The 14,823-nt window shown below is 33.6% G+C and overlaps 1 protein-coding gene across 2 annotated transcripts; it reads right to left on the bottom strand.

The window, feature by feature from the left end:
- Positions 1-10,049: 10,049 nt before the first annotated feature.
- Polr3e (RNA polymerase III subunit E) lies at positions 10,050-13,262 on the bottom strand. Of its 2 annotated transcripts, none has more exons than XM_076776042.1 (8): positions 12,947-13,262; positions 12,384-12,578; positions 12,110-12,303; positions 11,870-12,042; positions 11,580-11,781; positions 11,307-11,509; positions 11,074-11,237; positions 10,050-11,002 (listed from the first exon to the last, which is right to left on the bottom strand). In XM_076776042.1, the coding sequence occupies exons 1-8, from the start codon at positions 12,982-12,984 to the stop codon at positions 10,735-10,737; spliced, it is 1,437 nt and encodes a 478-aa protein (XP_076632157.1). In that variant the 5' UTR covers positions 12,985-13,262; the 3' UTR covers positions 10,050-10,734. The 2 variants fall into 2 exon arrangements, with proteins under 2 accessions (XP_076632157.1, XP_076632156.1); XM_076776041.1 differs by having other exon boundaries at positions 12,384-12,640; positions 12,947-13,261.
- Positions 13,263-14,823: the final 1,561 nt, after the last annotated feature.

The following is a 14,823-nucleotide window of genomic DNA, read 5'->3' on the forward strand; positions in this document are numbered from 1 at the left end:
ATTTTGGGGGTATGCGTAATGACCAAAAGTGATTGTAATTGACCCCCGCAACCAAAAATAATTTTTTTAGAACGATTTGAAATTTTTTAATTTAATTGTTAATAACTTTTTAACGAAACCTCAAACGAAAAATTGATATTCTTGATTTTCGTCTTACTTTGGCCTCTAGAATCTCCCATTAAAATTTTTCCCAGGGGTGGACGAACACCCTGTATGCCTGAAACATTGAAAATTGAGTATTACTGAGAATCCATTCAGCGTAAAGACTTGGATATTTTTAATTAAAAGTCTCCGTGCAGCGTCTTAGACAAGGTGTTGAAGAAATCGAAGCAACGCGACCGGTTTCGCGGTGTAAATTCGAAGTAAATGTTTATCGACTCGACGCCATTAGACTTCTTCTCATGGCGCCATATTAAATCTCTTGTTTGTTCCAACAAACCCACAAACGAGATGCAGCTTGACTTCTATGCCTGAAACATTGAAAATTGAGTATTACTGAGAATTCATTCAGCGTAAAGACTTGGATATTTTTAATTAAAAGTCTCCATGCAGCGTCTTAGACAAGGTGTTGAAGAAATCGAAGCAACGCGACCGGCTTCGCGGTGTAAATTCGAAGAAATGTTCATCGACGCGCGTTGAAATTAATGTCACGTTCGATGAATGCAAATAGAGGCTCAGCAACCACGTAAAATTTTACGTCGAAATACAGCGACCTACTGCCGAAAGGAAATTTTCGTGCGACGACTGGTAGAAAGCAACGTCAACCCGATTTCGTTCGAATCCCAATTGGAATGAAACGTACTTTGCGGAAATACTCCGGTGCGAAGGCCTGCGCGCACAAAAGTAAAAAGTATCGAAAGGCCGCGGCTATCGATGATGTAAGAATTGCATTCGAGCGTGCAATGAATTCGATGCTTTTTTTTTTATCCCCCTGAAGTTTCGTTAAAGTTCCATTAATCACGAGAAACTACGTAACTAATTGTCACTGACTACGCGTTGCTAATTCTGTAATTAAATACTCCCCTCCCATTCTGAATAATAAGATCAGTTTTTATATTCGAAAGTCAACTCGTACAGGTTCTATAACCGTAATTTTTTTATTCTACACTTGCTAAGAACTTTAACTTAAACCGATGCAGTTCGACTTTTAGATTCTTTGTAACAGTTAATCGGAGTAGATGTGTCTCTGGGAAAATTTTAATGGGAGATTCTAGAGGCCAAAATAAGACGAAAATCAAGGATACTAATTAGTTGATTGAGGCTTCGTTAAAAAGTTAGAGAAACATTTTTGGTCACTCAGTATATTTTCGGTAAAGAATTTTTTTCTCGAAAGTACGTAGGATTTCGAGGGTATGTCTATTCACCAAAAATGCTTGTAATTGACCCCTCTAACTAAATATCATTTTTTCAGAATGATTTGAAATTTTTTAATTTTGTCGAAAAATTTCTCACTTTTTCGAATTTTTTTCTCGAAAGTGGGTAGGATTTCGAGGGTATGTCTATTCACCAAAAATGCTTGTAATTGACCCCTCTAACTAAATATAATTTTTTCAGAATAATTTGAAATTTTTTAATTTTGTCGAAAAATTTCACACTTTTTCGAATTTTTTTCTCGAAAGTGGGTAGGATTTCGAGGGTATGTCTATTCACCAAAAATGCTTGTAATTGACCCCTCTAACTAAATATAATTTTTTTAGTATGATTTGAAATTTTTTAATTTCGTCTAAAAATTTCACACCTTCTTGAATTTTTTTCTCGAAAGTGGGTAGAAATTCAGGGGTATGTCTATTCACCAAAAATGCTTGTAATTGAGCCCTCTAATTAAATATAATTTTTTTAATATGATTTGAAAATTTTTAATTTTATCGAAAAATTCCACACCTTCTTGAATTTTTTTCTCGAAAGTGGATAGGAATTCGAGGGTATGTCTATTCACAAAAAATGCTTGTAATTGACCACTCTAACTAAATATAATTTTTTTAGTATGATTTGAAATTTTTTAATTTCGTCTAAAAATTTCACACCTTCTTGAATTTTTTTCTCGAAAGTGGGTAGAAATTCAGGGATATGTCTATTCACCAAAAATGCTTGTAATTGAGTCCCTCAACCAAAAATAATTTTTTCAGAATGATTTGAAATTTTTTAATCATTTTTTAATGAAGCCTCAGTCGTGAAATTGATATTGAACACCCAATATCTACTTTTAAATTCATCATACCAATTATTCGGAATAAAAGTTAGTCATAGAAGTTAAAAACAGTTATTCTCGAAGCCTTTAAAATTTTTTAATTTTTCCCAGGGGTGACCGAACACCCTGTATAACAGTTTGAAACAACTATTTTCAGAATCTTTCCAAGCCCTACTTCTAAGACAATATGAACTTACGAAATGTAATGTATGTACGAATCACTGGAGTCCAGCAGACCTCATGCAGATTTCATAAATTCACTATACCAATTCCTCAAGCATATCGAGGCTAACACGCCTTCTACCCGATCGTTAAACGCCATAAATATTTTTCTAGTGCTACCACAGAGATAAAATTAATCAGTTCAGGTTAAAAAGAATACGTAATTAGAGGATTACATCAATTACATCAATTACAGTTACGAATACAGGCTTTGCACTATAAATCAACCTTTTTACAGATCGGATTCAGCCTTTCACAGATTAAATTTACCCTGTGAGTTACACAGAAATGAGATAATACATCATTGTGTTTATTTCTAATTTGTAATATAGATGAATACGATAGTAATAAAATGAGAAATTTACAATTACAATCATGCAACAATTCAATCAGAAACCTTAAAACTGTCCAAGGGTTAAATATGGAAAAAAGGGCCCGCGAGATAACTCGTCCGTGGCTTCGTACGAGCGATATTGTGTCGCGAGATATCTCGTCCGCAGTTGGGAAGCAATTAATCTTGTTTCAGTGGATCTTATTGCCCCTTCGTACGCACGTAAACGCAGACTTTAATTGCTTTTCACCTAAATCACGCGTTGCACACTGTTCCATTGAAATGTCGAAAGTAGGTTGGTGTATTCTCACTTAATTTAATTACCTTTCACAAAAGATTCATGGCTGAATTTCATTTTACCAAATTATTTTTCTCGCCGTCAGATTCTGATCGTATTGAATTTTATCTAAAATCGAGCGAACTGTAAAAACCGATCTCTATATCGAACAAACATAACGTCTCGATGACGAAACTTTCTAGCCGTTGATAAATCGGGTCGAAGTGATAATAAAATCGAAATTCACTATCACGAGAAATATTCATGTCTCTTTTCCTTGAAATTGCGGTTTCAATTAGTCGTTTATAGTAGCATCAATCACTCGAATGCGTTATTAGTGACTAGGATAATTAATCGCGTGTTGAAGTTTTTGGAAAATAGTAAAAGCTACGATATTTTATAATATACTATAATATTATTAACTTATGCACTTTCTAAAATTGTTGAAATTAATAAAGAAATGTACTGTATTTTTATTCGTGTTATATTTAATTTTCTTTTTCTTTTTTTGTTTCTAGAGAAAAACATTTATATATGATTAGAGCGAAAGTATAAAAAAGTATAATACAAAGTGTACTTTCTTAGTCTATAACAAATGTAGAAGAAACTTGTAAAAATTTGTGAAAATATTTAAATCGATGCAGTTTTTATTTAAAACAAAAGTAGAAGTAATTTAGCTGCCAATCGTCAGTCGACTGATTAACGATTATCCGTTTCGATAGAAGTGATCGGTCGTTATTTTAATTGTATTTTGCCCAACATTGATTGGAATAGATTGGACTTTCTTTTTCGCAAAGACGCCTAATGAAGGTCGTTGTTTTCACTTGACGGAAATCGAGAAGCGATTTCTTTCAATTGATGCGATCGACAAGATCGAATATCACTCTCGCTTTCTTCGCGATTCCTTTCCTCTCAAACGTCGTATCAAGATCTTCCTATCCTTATTAACTTTTCCGTCCACCATTTCTGTAAATTTAATCTTTAGCGTACAATTTATTTTTCGTTGTATTTTAACACTATTTCTACCAAAAATATGACACCTTTTCAAATTTTAATCTTATTTCCCACACGTACACCCACCTCCTTCCATTCCAAGAAATACCGTGTGACTCACCGGGAAACTATTTCACTTTCATTAAGAATATTAGAGACATACATTATTCCTTACGAATGACAAAACTGATTTTTTTAAGATTCAAGAGGGTAGTCTTGTGTAAGACCTCAAAAAAATCAATTTTCTTTTATTCCATTTTTTGAAAGTATATACAGAGTGTTCGTCCACTGGGAAAAATTTTAATGGGAGATTCTAAAGGCCAAAATAAGACGAAAAACAAGAATACCAATTTGTTGATGGAGGCTTCGTTAAAAAGTTATTAACATTTAAACCTTCACCAGTACTGAATTTTTTTCTCGAAAATGCGCAAGATTTCGGGGGTATGCTTATTCACCAAAAATGATTATAATTGACCCCCAAAGCTAACAATATTTTTTTCAGAACGATTTGAAATTTTTTAATTTCGTTTAAAAATTTCACACCTTCTCGAATTTTTTTCTGGAAAATGGGTAGGATTTCTGGCGTATGTCTGTTGACCAAAAATGCTTGCAATTGACACCTGCAACTAAATATAATTTTTTTAATATGATTTGAAAATTTTTAATTTTATCGAAAAATTCCACACCTTCTTGAATTTTTTTCTCGAAAGTGGGTAGGATTTCGAGGGTATGTCTATTCACCAAAAATGCTTGTAATTGACCCCTCTAACTAAATATAATTTTTTTAGTATGATTTAAAATTTTTTAATTTCGTCTAAAAATTTCAGTACCTACTCGAATTTTTTTCTGGAAAGTGGGTAGGATTTCGGGGGTATATATAATGACCAAAAATGATTGTAATCGACCCCTGCAATCGAAAATAATTTTTCCAGAACGATTTGAAATTTTTGAATTTAATTGTTAATAACTTTTTAACTGATCCACTAGGAACAAGTTGGTATTCTTGATTTTCGTCTTATTTTGGCCTCTGGAATCCCCCATTAAAATTTTTCCCAGGGGTAGCTGAACACCCTGTATATTTAAAAATGTACTATTAAATTTTGAGAGATAAATATCAAGTATTGTGGCTTGTAGAACCTTTTTGTATAGATTATATTGTATACTATTTTGTAGAGTATATTGTAGTATATTGCATATTGTATATTGTATAGTATTTTGTAAAATATATTATATTTGTATATTGTATAGTATCCATCTGCTGTTTTTAAAAGTCGAAATTCTATCGTTTGAGCCATTGTATTCCCAAAGAATAACTAAATAAACAGAGAAATTGAATCATAACGTCAGATGTAACAGTTTCTTAAAAAAAAATTTAGAAAAATAAATCAATTTTCTATCATTCACATAAGACTACCTCCTTAAGAGTCCTCGACATTGTACGAATTTGCAATAAAATACGAAACCATCAGAAAATTACATTCCTGAGCAGACCTTTTCGCTGCCATTCAAATATCTTCGAGAGTTCTATACACTGAACAATGCATGCAATTTTTCAAAACTGCCCGTCGAGTGGAACTAGTTCTATCGAAGCGTTCGTGCTTTGTTTGGCGTTACTAGGCCCCAATGTGTGCTCCAAACCTTCTAGTGTGTTCGTACCTCGGAAAACCGACCTCGCAGAAGAGAATTAAATTCTTTCAGGCCGCGAACCGGTTTCTGCTAACTGCAAATGAATTTAGACCATGAAGTCGAAGCACGAAATATGTTACCAGTTTAAACCCGATGCGTGTATTGCGAGTTAGGATAATAAAGTAACGTATACTTCGCGATATATTATTTTATTATGCCCCCAATAATTGTTTACCACATTTTCCAAAGAAATTTAATGGCCAGTTTTAAACCTGATCGACATTTATATCGCAAACTTATCGTTGTTGTATTTTAGTGTCGTTTAATAGTTTTAAAAATTATCTACGATTAAATGCAGTTCCCGATTATGCATCGTCTTTTCAAAAACGAAAAATCAACCAAACGGGTCGCGAATCGAGCAAGTCTGACATAACTTAATATTTACACCCCTGGGAAAAATTTTAATGGGAGATTCTAGAGGCCAAAATAAGACGAAAATCAAGAATACCAATTTGTCGATTGAGGCTTCGTTAAAAAGTTATTAGCGTTTAAAGTTCCGTCTGTAGAACGCCGATCTGCGAACAGCTGCGCGCGCATGATAGTGGTTCTCACTCACAAAACTGTGAGACTGTCGATATGTCACTAAGTAGAGTTTCTCACGCTGAGTGAGAACCACTATCGTGCGCACGCAGCTCTACGCAGATTGCCTATCTACAGACACAACTATAAACGTTAATAACTTTTTAACGAAGCCTCAACCAACAAATTGGTATTCTTTATTTTCGTCTTATTTTGGCCTCTAGAATCTCCCATTAAAATTTTTCCCACGGTTAGCTGAACACCCTGTATACTCACTTTCGAAGCTAGACGACGATCGTGTTTCAGTCAATTAATAATCTCTTTTGAACTGTGAAGCACGTGTTGACAAATACTGAGTAAATGATACGGGTTTGTTGATCATAATTTTTAGAATACAAGATATTTGAAATGGCACTTACGAAGTTCTATACAAAATTGAGGAACAATCAAAGAAATTTACGCTACGCGTATAGGATATGCGGTCGACCGATCGACGATACCAAATATTACTATCGCGATTCCGTATTCCACGAGAAATGCTGTCTGAATGCTCCCATTGAAACGGCTGGTATTCATCATACGCGTATTCTCGTGTGAAAGGGCTCTCGTAGCTCTCTGCGGTAATTGCACGTCGAACAAACGCTTTGGTATAATTTACATTGTATCGTGTAACGCATCTTTCGCGCTGGTACGTCTGAAAAATTGATGTTATCATTTTAGAGGTGTAGCCTCGACAGAGATATTCGGTTGCTCCGGACGTGCAAACGCGTAAGAAATACTTTAAACGTACTTTCACCGACAGTCAAACCCACGAGAGAAAGTGTGCTCGCCCTCTGTCACGCCCCTGTAGTATGCAAATGAACAGTTAAAAAGGGAAATAAGAAAATTACGATCACAACGGAGGATGAATGGCTGTCCAATTATTAAAGTCGATTACTTCATCGCTTATTGATAATTTAAAGACGCGTATCCACTTGTGGGACACCCTCGTATCGTTTCTACAACGTATTATGACCAGAATCGTGTAAATTTTAGATCTATTCGTAAATTAGAACCCATTAATGGGAATTCTTAAACCGATATCTCGACAAAACGGTAAAAACTAATTCATGAATTATTCTAACCTGTTTACGTTATTCGAGAATCAAATTTACGAGCGAACAATGTCGACAATTATTTGTTTTCCTCGTTCTTTATTCGCCATGACGAAGAACCGATTGAAACATTGTAATTGAATAACAAATAAAATTTCACCCATTATTCATTATTCGAGAATAAAATTTACGAGCGAACAATATCGACAGTTATTTGTTTTCCTCGTTCATTATTCGCCATGATGAAGAACTGATTGAAACATTGTAATTGGATAACAAATAAAATTTCACCCATTATTCGTTATTCGAGAATAAAATTTACGAGCAAACGATGTCGACAGTTATTTGTTTTCCTCGTTCTTTATTCGCCATGACGAAGAACCGATTAAACATTGTAATTGAATAACAAATAAAATTTCACCGATTATTCGTTACTCGAGAATAAAATTTACGAGCGAACAATGTCGACAGTTATTTGTTTTCCTCGTTCTTTATTCGCCATGACGAAGTACCGATTGAAACATTGTAATTGAATAATAAATAAAATTTCACCCATTATTCGTGATTCGAATAAGAATTCATTCGTGTAGTATCCATAGTGCTATTTACGTGTTAGTACACTACGAATTAAGGTTATGTGGTTAACCTCTGGTTTAAATTTCAAACGTCCAACGCATAGAAATGTGTCTACATGATAAGATAGCTGAAACCAGAGAAGTTTCCGGTCTTCGACGGAAAGTGAATGATACATACTTTATAAATAACAGTTTAATACACACGGTCTTTTTCCATAACCGTATTTATCTTTTAAGACATTTTGAAATGTTTTCCAGCGATTTTGCAATCTGTCGAAGAAAGTCCCCTTTCCCTCAAGAAAGTTAGTTCTTTCTTTTTCTTTGTTAAAAATATTGCGATATGGAACTGGTTTTGTACGAATAAGTACATTCTCTTGGTATGATGTATAGTCTTGCACGCATTGGAATAGTTCTGTAGGTCTAATGCAATAACATGCTTCGGAGAAGTGTAATAATCTTTGCAAAGACTTCAAGGACAATCGTGGCTATTACTTTCTCAGCCACGAAGTAAGAATATACGTAAAGAAAATAGTTGAAATCAATCTTATAGTATAAACGCTGCACTTACCATTTTCTTTTCGACGTTGTTATTTCGATTGCGATATCTCAGATCGAAAATCGAATTTTGTTCGATATATTACTAGACGTAAAATGTCCACTTCGCGTGTCGAATGGAAAACGTAAGTTTCTTTTAATGACAATGTAAATATTATGCAATCGAATGCAAAAACTATTCTTGATGAAACTTGCTTCTGTGAAAAAAAATATTTAATTAACGTGATTCAAGGCGTGAAATTGTACCGAAATTAACATTAATCTCCCGTTTAACTTATTAAAGATAAATTACGTTTTCTCTTACAAGCACATACATACTTGCACGCGTATACAAAAGGCGATACATGTTGCATAATGCATGCATACCTAAATTCAAATAAAATACTTGCAATCAAGTAATTAGGAAAACCAGTACGTATTAATACGTGTTACATATATCCATTTTCTAGTGTTAAATATATTCATTGGCATTTCCTGGTTTTAAACTGGTATTACTTTCCATACAACTAAAACCAAACTCTTGAAATGCAACATGTATTGCAACATTATGAATTGATGTAACTGTTATGTAAAAACCGTGTTTACTTATATCACTGTACATAACTTCCGATTGCAAACGAGATACTTCTATTCAAATTCAAAATGAACGCTGGTATCGAATTATTGAAAAATTTTTATACAACTGAAACGAAGGAGTATTGAAGGATATAGGGAATATACAGGGTGTTCAGACAACCATGGGAAAAATTTTAATGGGGGCTTCTAGAGGCCAAAATAAGACGAAAATCAAGAATACCAATTTGTTGATGGAGCCTTCGTTAAAAAGTTATTAACTTTTAAAGTTTCATCCTTACTGAATTTTTTTCTCGAAAATGCGCAGGATTTCGGGGGTATGTCTACTCACCAAAAATGATTGCAATTGACCCCCACAAACGAAAATAATTTTTCCAGAACGATTTGAAACTTTTTTTTTTCGTCGAAAAATTTAGGCGCCAAATTGGATTTTCGGTGAGGAATTTTTTTCTCGAAAATGCGCAGGATTTCGGAGGTATGTCTGTTCACCAAAAATGACTGCAATTGCCCCCCACAGCTAACAATATTTTTTCCAGAACGATTTGAAATTTTTTTTTTCCGTCGAAAAATTTAGGCGCCAAATTAGATTTTCGGTAAAGAATTTTTTTCTCGAAAATGCGTAGGATTTTGGGGGTATCTTTAATGACCAAAAATGATCGTAATTGACCCCCGCGACTGAAAATAATTTTTTTAGAACGATTTGAAATTTTTTTTTTCCGTTGAAAAATTCAACAGCTTTTCGAATTTTTTTCTAAAAAGTGGGTAGGATTTCGAGGGTATGTGTAATGACCAAAAATGATTGTAATTAACCCCCGCAACCGAAAATAATTTTTCCAGAACAATTTGAAATTTTTTAATTTAATTGTTAATAACTTTTTAACGAAGTCTCCATCAACAAATTGGTATTCTTGATTTTCGTTTTATTTTGGCCTCTAGAATCTCCCATTAAAATTTTTCCCAGGACTGGCCGAACACCCTGTGTAAAGATTAGTTTCGATATTATAAATATGTACATCTTGAGTATTACAATAAGTACAATATATGATTCATCTGTTATGACAGTGTATACATATATTTCTATCTAAATTTAATCACGATTTTACATTATTTTTTTCGTTATTCATAAAAATATTTTTAGTAAAATAAAAAACATCAGTCATTTTTTCAGTCCACGCTTTCAAGTCATCATCGATCCACGATGTGCAGAAAGTAACTATTGGAAACAATAAATGAATGCTTTTTACAATTTCGATTATAGTACATACTATCCATTAACTATCGACAATGTCACGCGTAATAATAGATTTGTTCGCAATAGCAACGATTAGACAAAATTCGTCATCTTTCTGTACATTTTATTTATAAGAGAATAACATCGAAGTGATTTGTATAGTGACCGTATTTTCACTATGTACGACATTATAAAAAGCAAACATAGCGTCTTGGATTTTGTTACAATTACCTAGGATAACAAAATGCAGAAGTTCTACATTTGAACGGACAGTACTCGAAACCTATATTGTCGTTTGCTTGACGCATCACTTGAGACTAGAAAATATTCTATTTAAATAATTTAAGAATACATGTATATTATAAGATTTAGGCAGTGTATCGAAACAGATACGTTGTAATATTATCTAGACGTGTGATGATTCCGTAATTTCAAATACATTAACAATATGTAGCAATATAATACACGTTTAATCGCACATCAACTTTGGTCACGTGGTCTCGGATACTTTGCGGGATCGTATTGTTTTTTTATGTTTAACTGGTTCTGTCGCGCTATCGTTATCGGACATCGAAGAATCTCTTAAAGTTTTCCTCCCGCGGCCCACGTTCTTTTCCTCGTTTTCAGATCCAACGGACTCCCTGTTCGACTTTCGCCTCTGACGCTGTGAAATTTGATTTTGAACTTCCATTGCCTCGCGAAGAAACTTACGTTTCGCTTCCCAAAACATTTCCTGCCTTTGCGCTATTTCGGGATACCTATCGGAAACGTGTAATAAATTTTGATAGATCTCCTCTCATTTCATTAGACAAAAACATCATTGCCGTACCTCTCGATAAATTCTTTAGTAGGCGGAATTATCAATTGCCAACCCTTTTTAGGTTTCCGTATCGCTAAGTTCGTAAATATTTCTTTAATTTCGTCGGCGGGTAATTTAACAACCGTCGAGATTGTTTTTCTGTCCAGGAATTCGTGTTCCGTGAACGACAACAACTAAAATTTACGTTCTCAATTAGCTGGCGTTCTGTTTGAATAGAACTGCATCGAGCACGCGACACTTACAATATAATCCCTAGCTCTACACATAAGTTCCGCAGGAATGCCGTTATGCGATGAAATACTGTCTTTTGGATATACCAATTCGCTACTTACAACCCAATTCCCCTGTACTAAAACCGCTACTTGCTGTAAATATTTTAAAATGGCCGCCGTTTCTTGATCCGATGATAAAATCGATCGTAACTGTATAAAGGATATAACTTTGGCTGCAAAAATTTGTCGGTGTTAGTATACATCGTTTCAAGATGAATATACACGATATTCAAAATCACTAACCATCTTTCATAAGTATTTTAATTTGATCAAGAAGAGGTAAAGTTCTAATATAATTAAGGGACGTTGTGGCATTAGAAACAGCCGTTTTTAAATTGTCCTCTTTCTCTCTTGGTACTAATAATTCTAAATATTGCTGAGTCGATAAATTCAATGTATTTACAGTTTCATCCGTAGTGGAACAAAACATTTCCAAACGTGTAAGCTGAAAATACACGCATACGTATATTTTCATAATAAATATAGGCAGTAATTATCTTTGTATCAACGATGAAACTAACAAAAATATTAACCTCTGCTTGCGTGCTATTCGCTGGAATATAGTTTGTATGAATCCATCTTTCCTCCAAACTTTTCTGCGCATGATGTTGGAAAGATTTCTCCTGCATCTTCTTTATAAACTCTGGCTTCTGTCTAGCAAAAGTAACATTAACTTGTTTCGGTCCTTCTTCGTCCTCCTCAAAATCTATATATTAAACATGACTGTAAATAATTTTGATTAAATTGTATCGCACAATTTATACAGATGCTACCATCGCCTGTATTTTTGGCTTCGTCTCTTATACGTTGGTCGCTCTTATCGAGGTAATTAAATTGCGGACGCATTTGAACAATTCCTCTTAACGGCGTTAAATGTAATTCTCCGTCTTGGAAAACACCAACCGCATAATTGGAACAGTTCGGCAGTGCTCTAGACGATTGTAGCACAGTCTTATCCATGAAATTGCTGAAATATAAAATCTATCGTAAGCAACAAAAATGAAACAAATCATTCGCTACTATGACAAACGATATATGTTTGAGTACCTGTTGAATGCTTTGTTACCATCATCTTGATTACCTTTTGAATCTCCATCTGCATTAATTGCAATCTGCTCACCTTTACTTTGATCGTAATTAACACTATGCGTATCTATCGCCACTTCTATGAGGACTTCTTGATTTCTCGGTTTTATAGAGGTTTTCAAGAAGGTCGAATTATCGTAACCTTCGTGAACAGGCCTGACCGGATATTGAAAAATAAAAAGTTTATCCGCTAGTGTTTTCGAAAGAAACACTGGAATCTAAAAACGAAATTCAAGCTCTTTACTTCCGTTTATATCGAACTGCAAGTATAATATCTTTTGTATCCTGACTCTGATATAATTCTAATTCACGAGGATTGTTTAAAAATAAGAATTCAATTTATCGAAGTAAATAACCTGTGAATAAGGTAACTAATTATTCTCTGTCGTTAAAAAAATTAAAAATATACATTAGGCGTGGAGAAAACGAACGTTATAACAATTGAAATGCATAACCTAAAACTGCCACGTTTCGTAAACGATGTAAACAGTAAGAAAAAAAAAGATAAAAATCGGCTTACTAACCTCTTTAACCACTGGATCGTTTTCATTTTCCATTGCATCAGCGTTAGACATTTAAACAATACTTATTTACCGCTTATCTTTCAAAATTGCCCACGTATGTTTCGATGCAAACTCATGGAAACACTGGATCCTTCTCCATGTTTTAGAATCAGATAATCAAGATAAAATGGTAGTAGATCTTCGTTTACTATATTGTTCAATTTATAACGCATCTGTCGGCATCGGTGCTGTCCGTTATCGTCTGTGAGTTTCAATTATTTTTCCTAAATACGTAAACAAATGCAGTAATAAACGTGGGAAACGTTCTATGGCGGGATTCGATTTGTCGTCGATGGTGATGGACGTTTCGAAGCTTTTAAGGCTGATGATTTGAATCGTTTCGAATATAATTCGAAGCTTACAACTTTTAAAAGTCTTGAATTGATTCGAATTCTTGGACGTATACATATGTATATAAATTCGAAATGCTACAAATCCCATCACTAATCGTAGAACAAAGCGAACGTGCTGTAATTTGTGATTGCAGTAATTGAGATTAATCATTTTTATTCGAAATATCTATAGGTTGCATTAAAAACGACTTTTGTCGTATGTTGCAACACAGTCGAAGTGATTCGATGTTGAGAAATTGTTGATCGTATTGCACCAGCAATTAATAAAGTATATTACTAAACTATTTACTCAATTGCAATATACAGGGTGTCCTATGACTTTTCTGCCAAACGCCACGAACTTAATCTAGAGATCAAACAGAGAAAGAAGTTTATATAAAATTTATGAATAAATGTTTTGTTTTAGAAAATTTAGAAATTCGAAAAATTAGTTATATTAGCTTAAGTAGTGTTGCAATATTAAAAAGAACATGAAAAATCAATAAATTTCGTTCAACGAAAAAATATTTTATTTACATAGATTTGAAATTTGTACCTAAATATAAATTTTTTTCTACTTTACAGGTTTTGTTCCCCAAGTTAACCTATTTGTAGATCATATTTATCCACTAAAAATTAATCCTCCTGTCTCTTACTTTATGTCCTTAAACCATTGTACGAAAAATAAAATCCAATGACAAGTTATTGAATTCACTCTATTAAATCCAAAATAAAAACGGATGCAACAACACTTAACAATACATATTTATTACTATACAGGGTGTTCAACCAACCCTGGGAAAAATTTTAATGGGGGATTCTAGAGGCCAAAATAAGACGAAAATCAAAAATACCAATTTGTTGATGGAAGCTTCGTTAAAAAGTTATTAACAATTCAAAAATTTCAAATCGTTCTGGAAAAATTATTTTCAGTTGCAGAGGTCCATTACAATCATTTTTGGTCATTACACATACCCCTGAATTCCTACTCACTTTTGAGAAAAAAATTCGGGAAGATGTGAAATTTTTCGACGAAATTAAAATATTTCAAATCGTTCTAAAAAAAATATTGTTAGCTGTGGGGGTCAATTGCAATCATTTTTGGTGAATAGACATACCCCCGAAATCCTACTCAGTTTCGAGAAAAAAATTCCTTACCGAAAATCTAAATTGGCGCCTAAATTTTTCAACAAAATTAAAATATTTCAAATCGTTCTAAAAAAAATATTGTTAGCTGCGGGGGTCAATTGCAATCATTTTTGGTGAATAGACATACCCCCGAAATCCTACTCAGTTTCGAGAAAAAAATTCCTTACCGAAAATCTAAATTGGCGTCTAAATTTTTCAACAAAATTAAAATATTTCAAATCGTTCTGAAAAAAATATTGTTAGATGTGGGGGTCAATTGCAATCATTTTTGGTTAATAGACATACCCCCGAAATCCTACTCAGTTTCGAGAAAAAAATTCCTTACCGAAAATCTAATTTGGCGCCTAAATTTTTCAA

This window comes from Colletes latitarsis, chromosome 10, assembly GCF_051014445.1.
Source record: "Colletes latitarsis isolate SP2378_abdomen chromosome 10, iyColLati1, whole genome shotgun sequence".
Classification (NCBI taxonomy): Eukaryota; Metazoa; Arthropoda; class Insecta; order Hymenoptera; family Colletidae; genus Colletes; species Colletes latitarsis.

What these genes read in the sequence shown, in the direction of transcription:
- Polr3e (XM_076776041.1), bottom strand. Translation starts at nt 12,997, where the DNA reads ATGTCTAACGCTGATGCAATGGAAAATGAAAACGATCCAGTGGTTAAA. An exon ending in GGTAACAAAGCATTCAACAG is followed by an intron (nt 12,304 to 12,383) that starts GTACTCAAACAT and finishes TTTATATTTCAG; the next exon opens with CAATTTCATGGATAAGACTG. An exon ending in GTAGAGCTAGGGATTATATT is followed by an intron (nt 11,238 to 11,306) that starts GTAAGTGTCGCG and finishes CGTAAATTTTAG; the next exon opens with TTGTTGTCGTTCACGGAACA.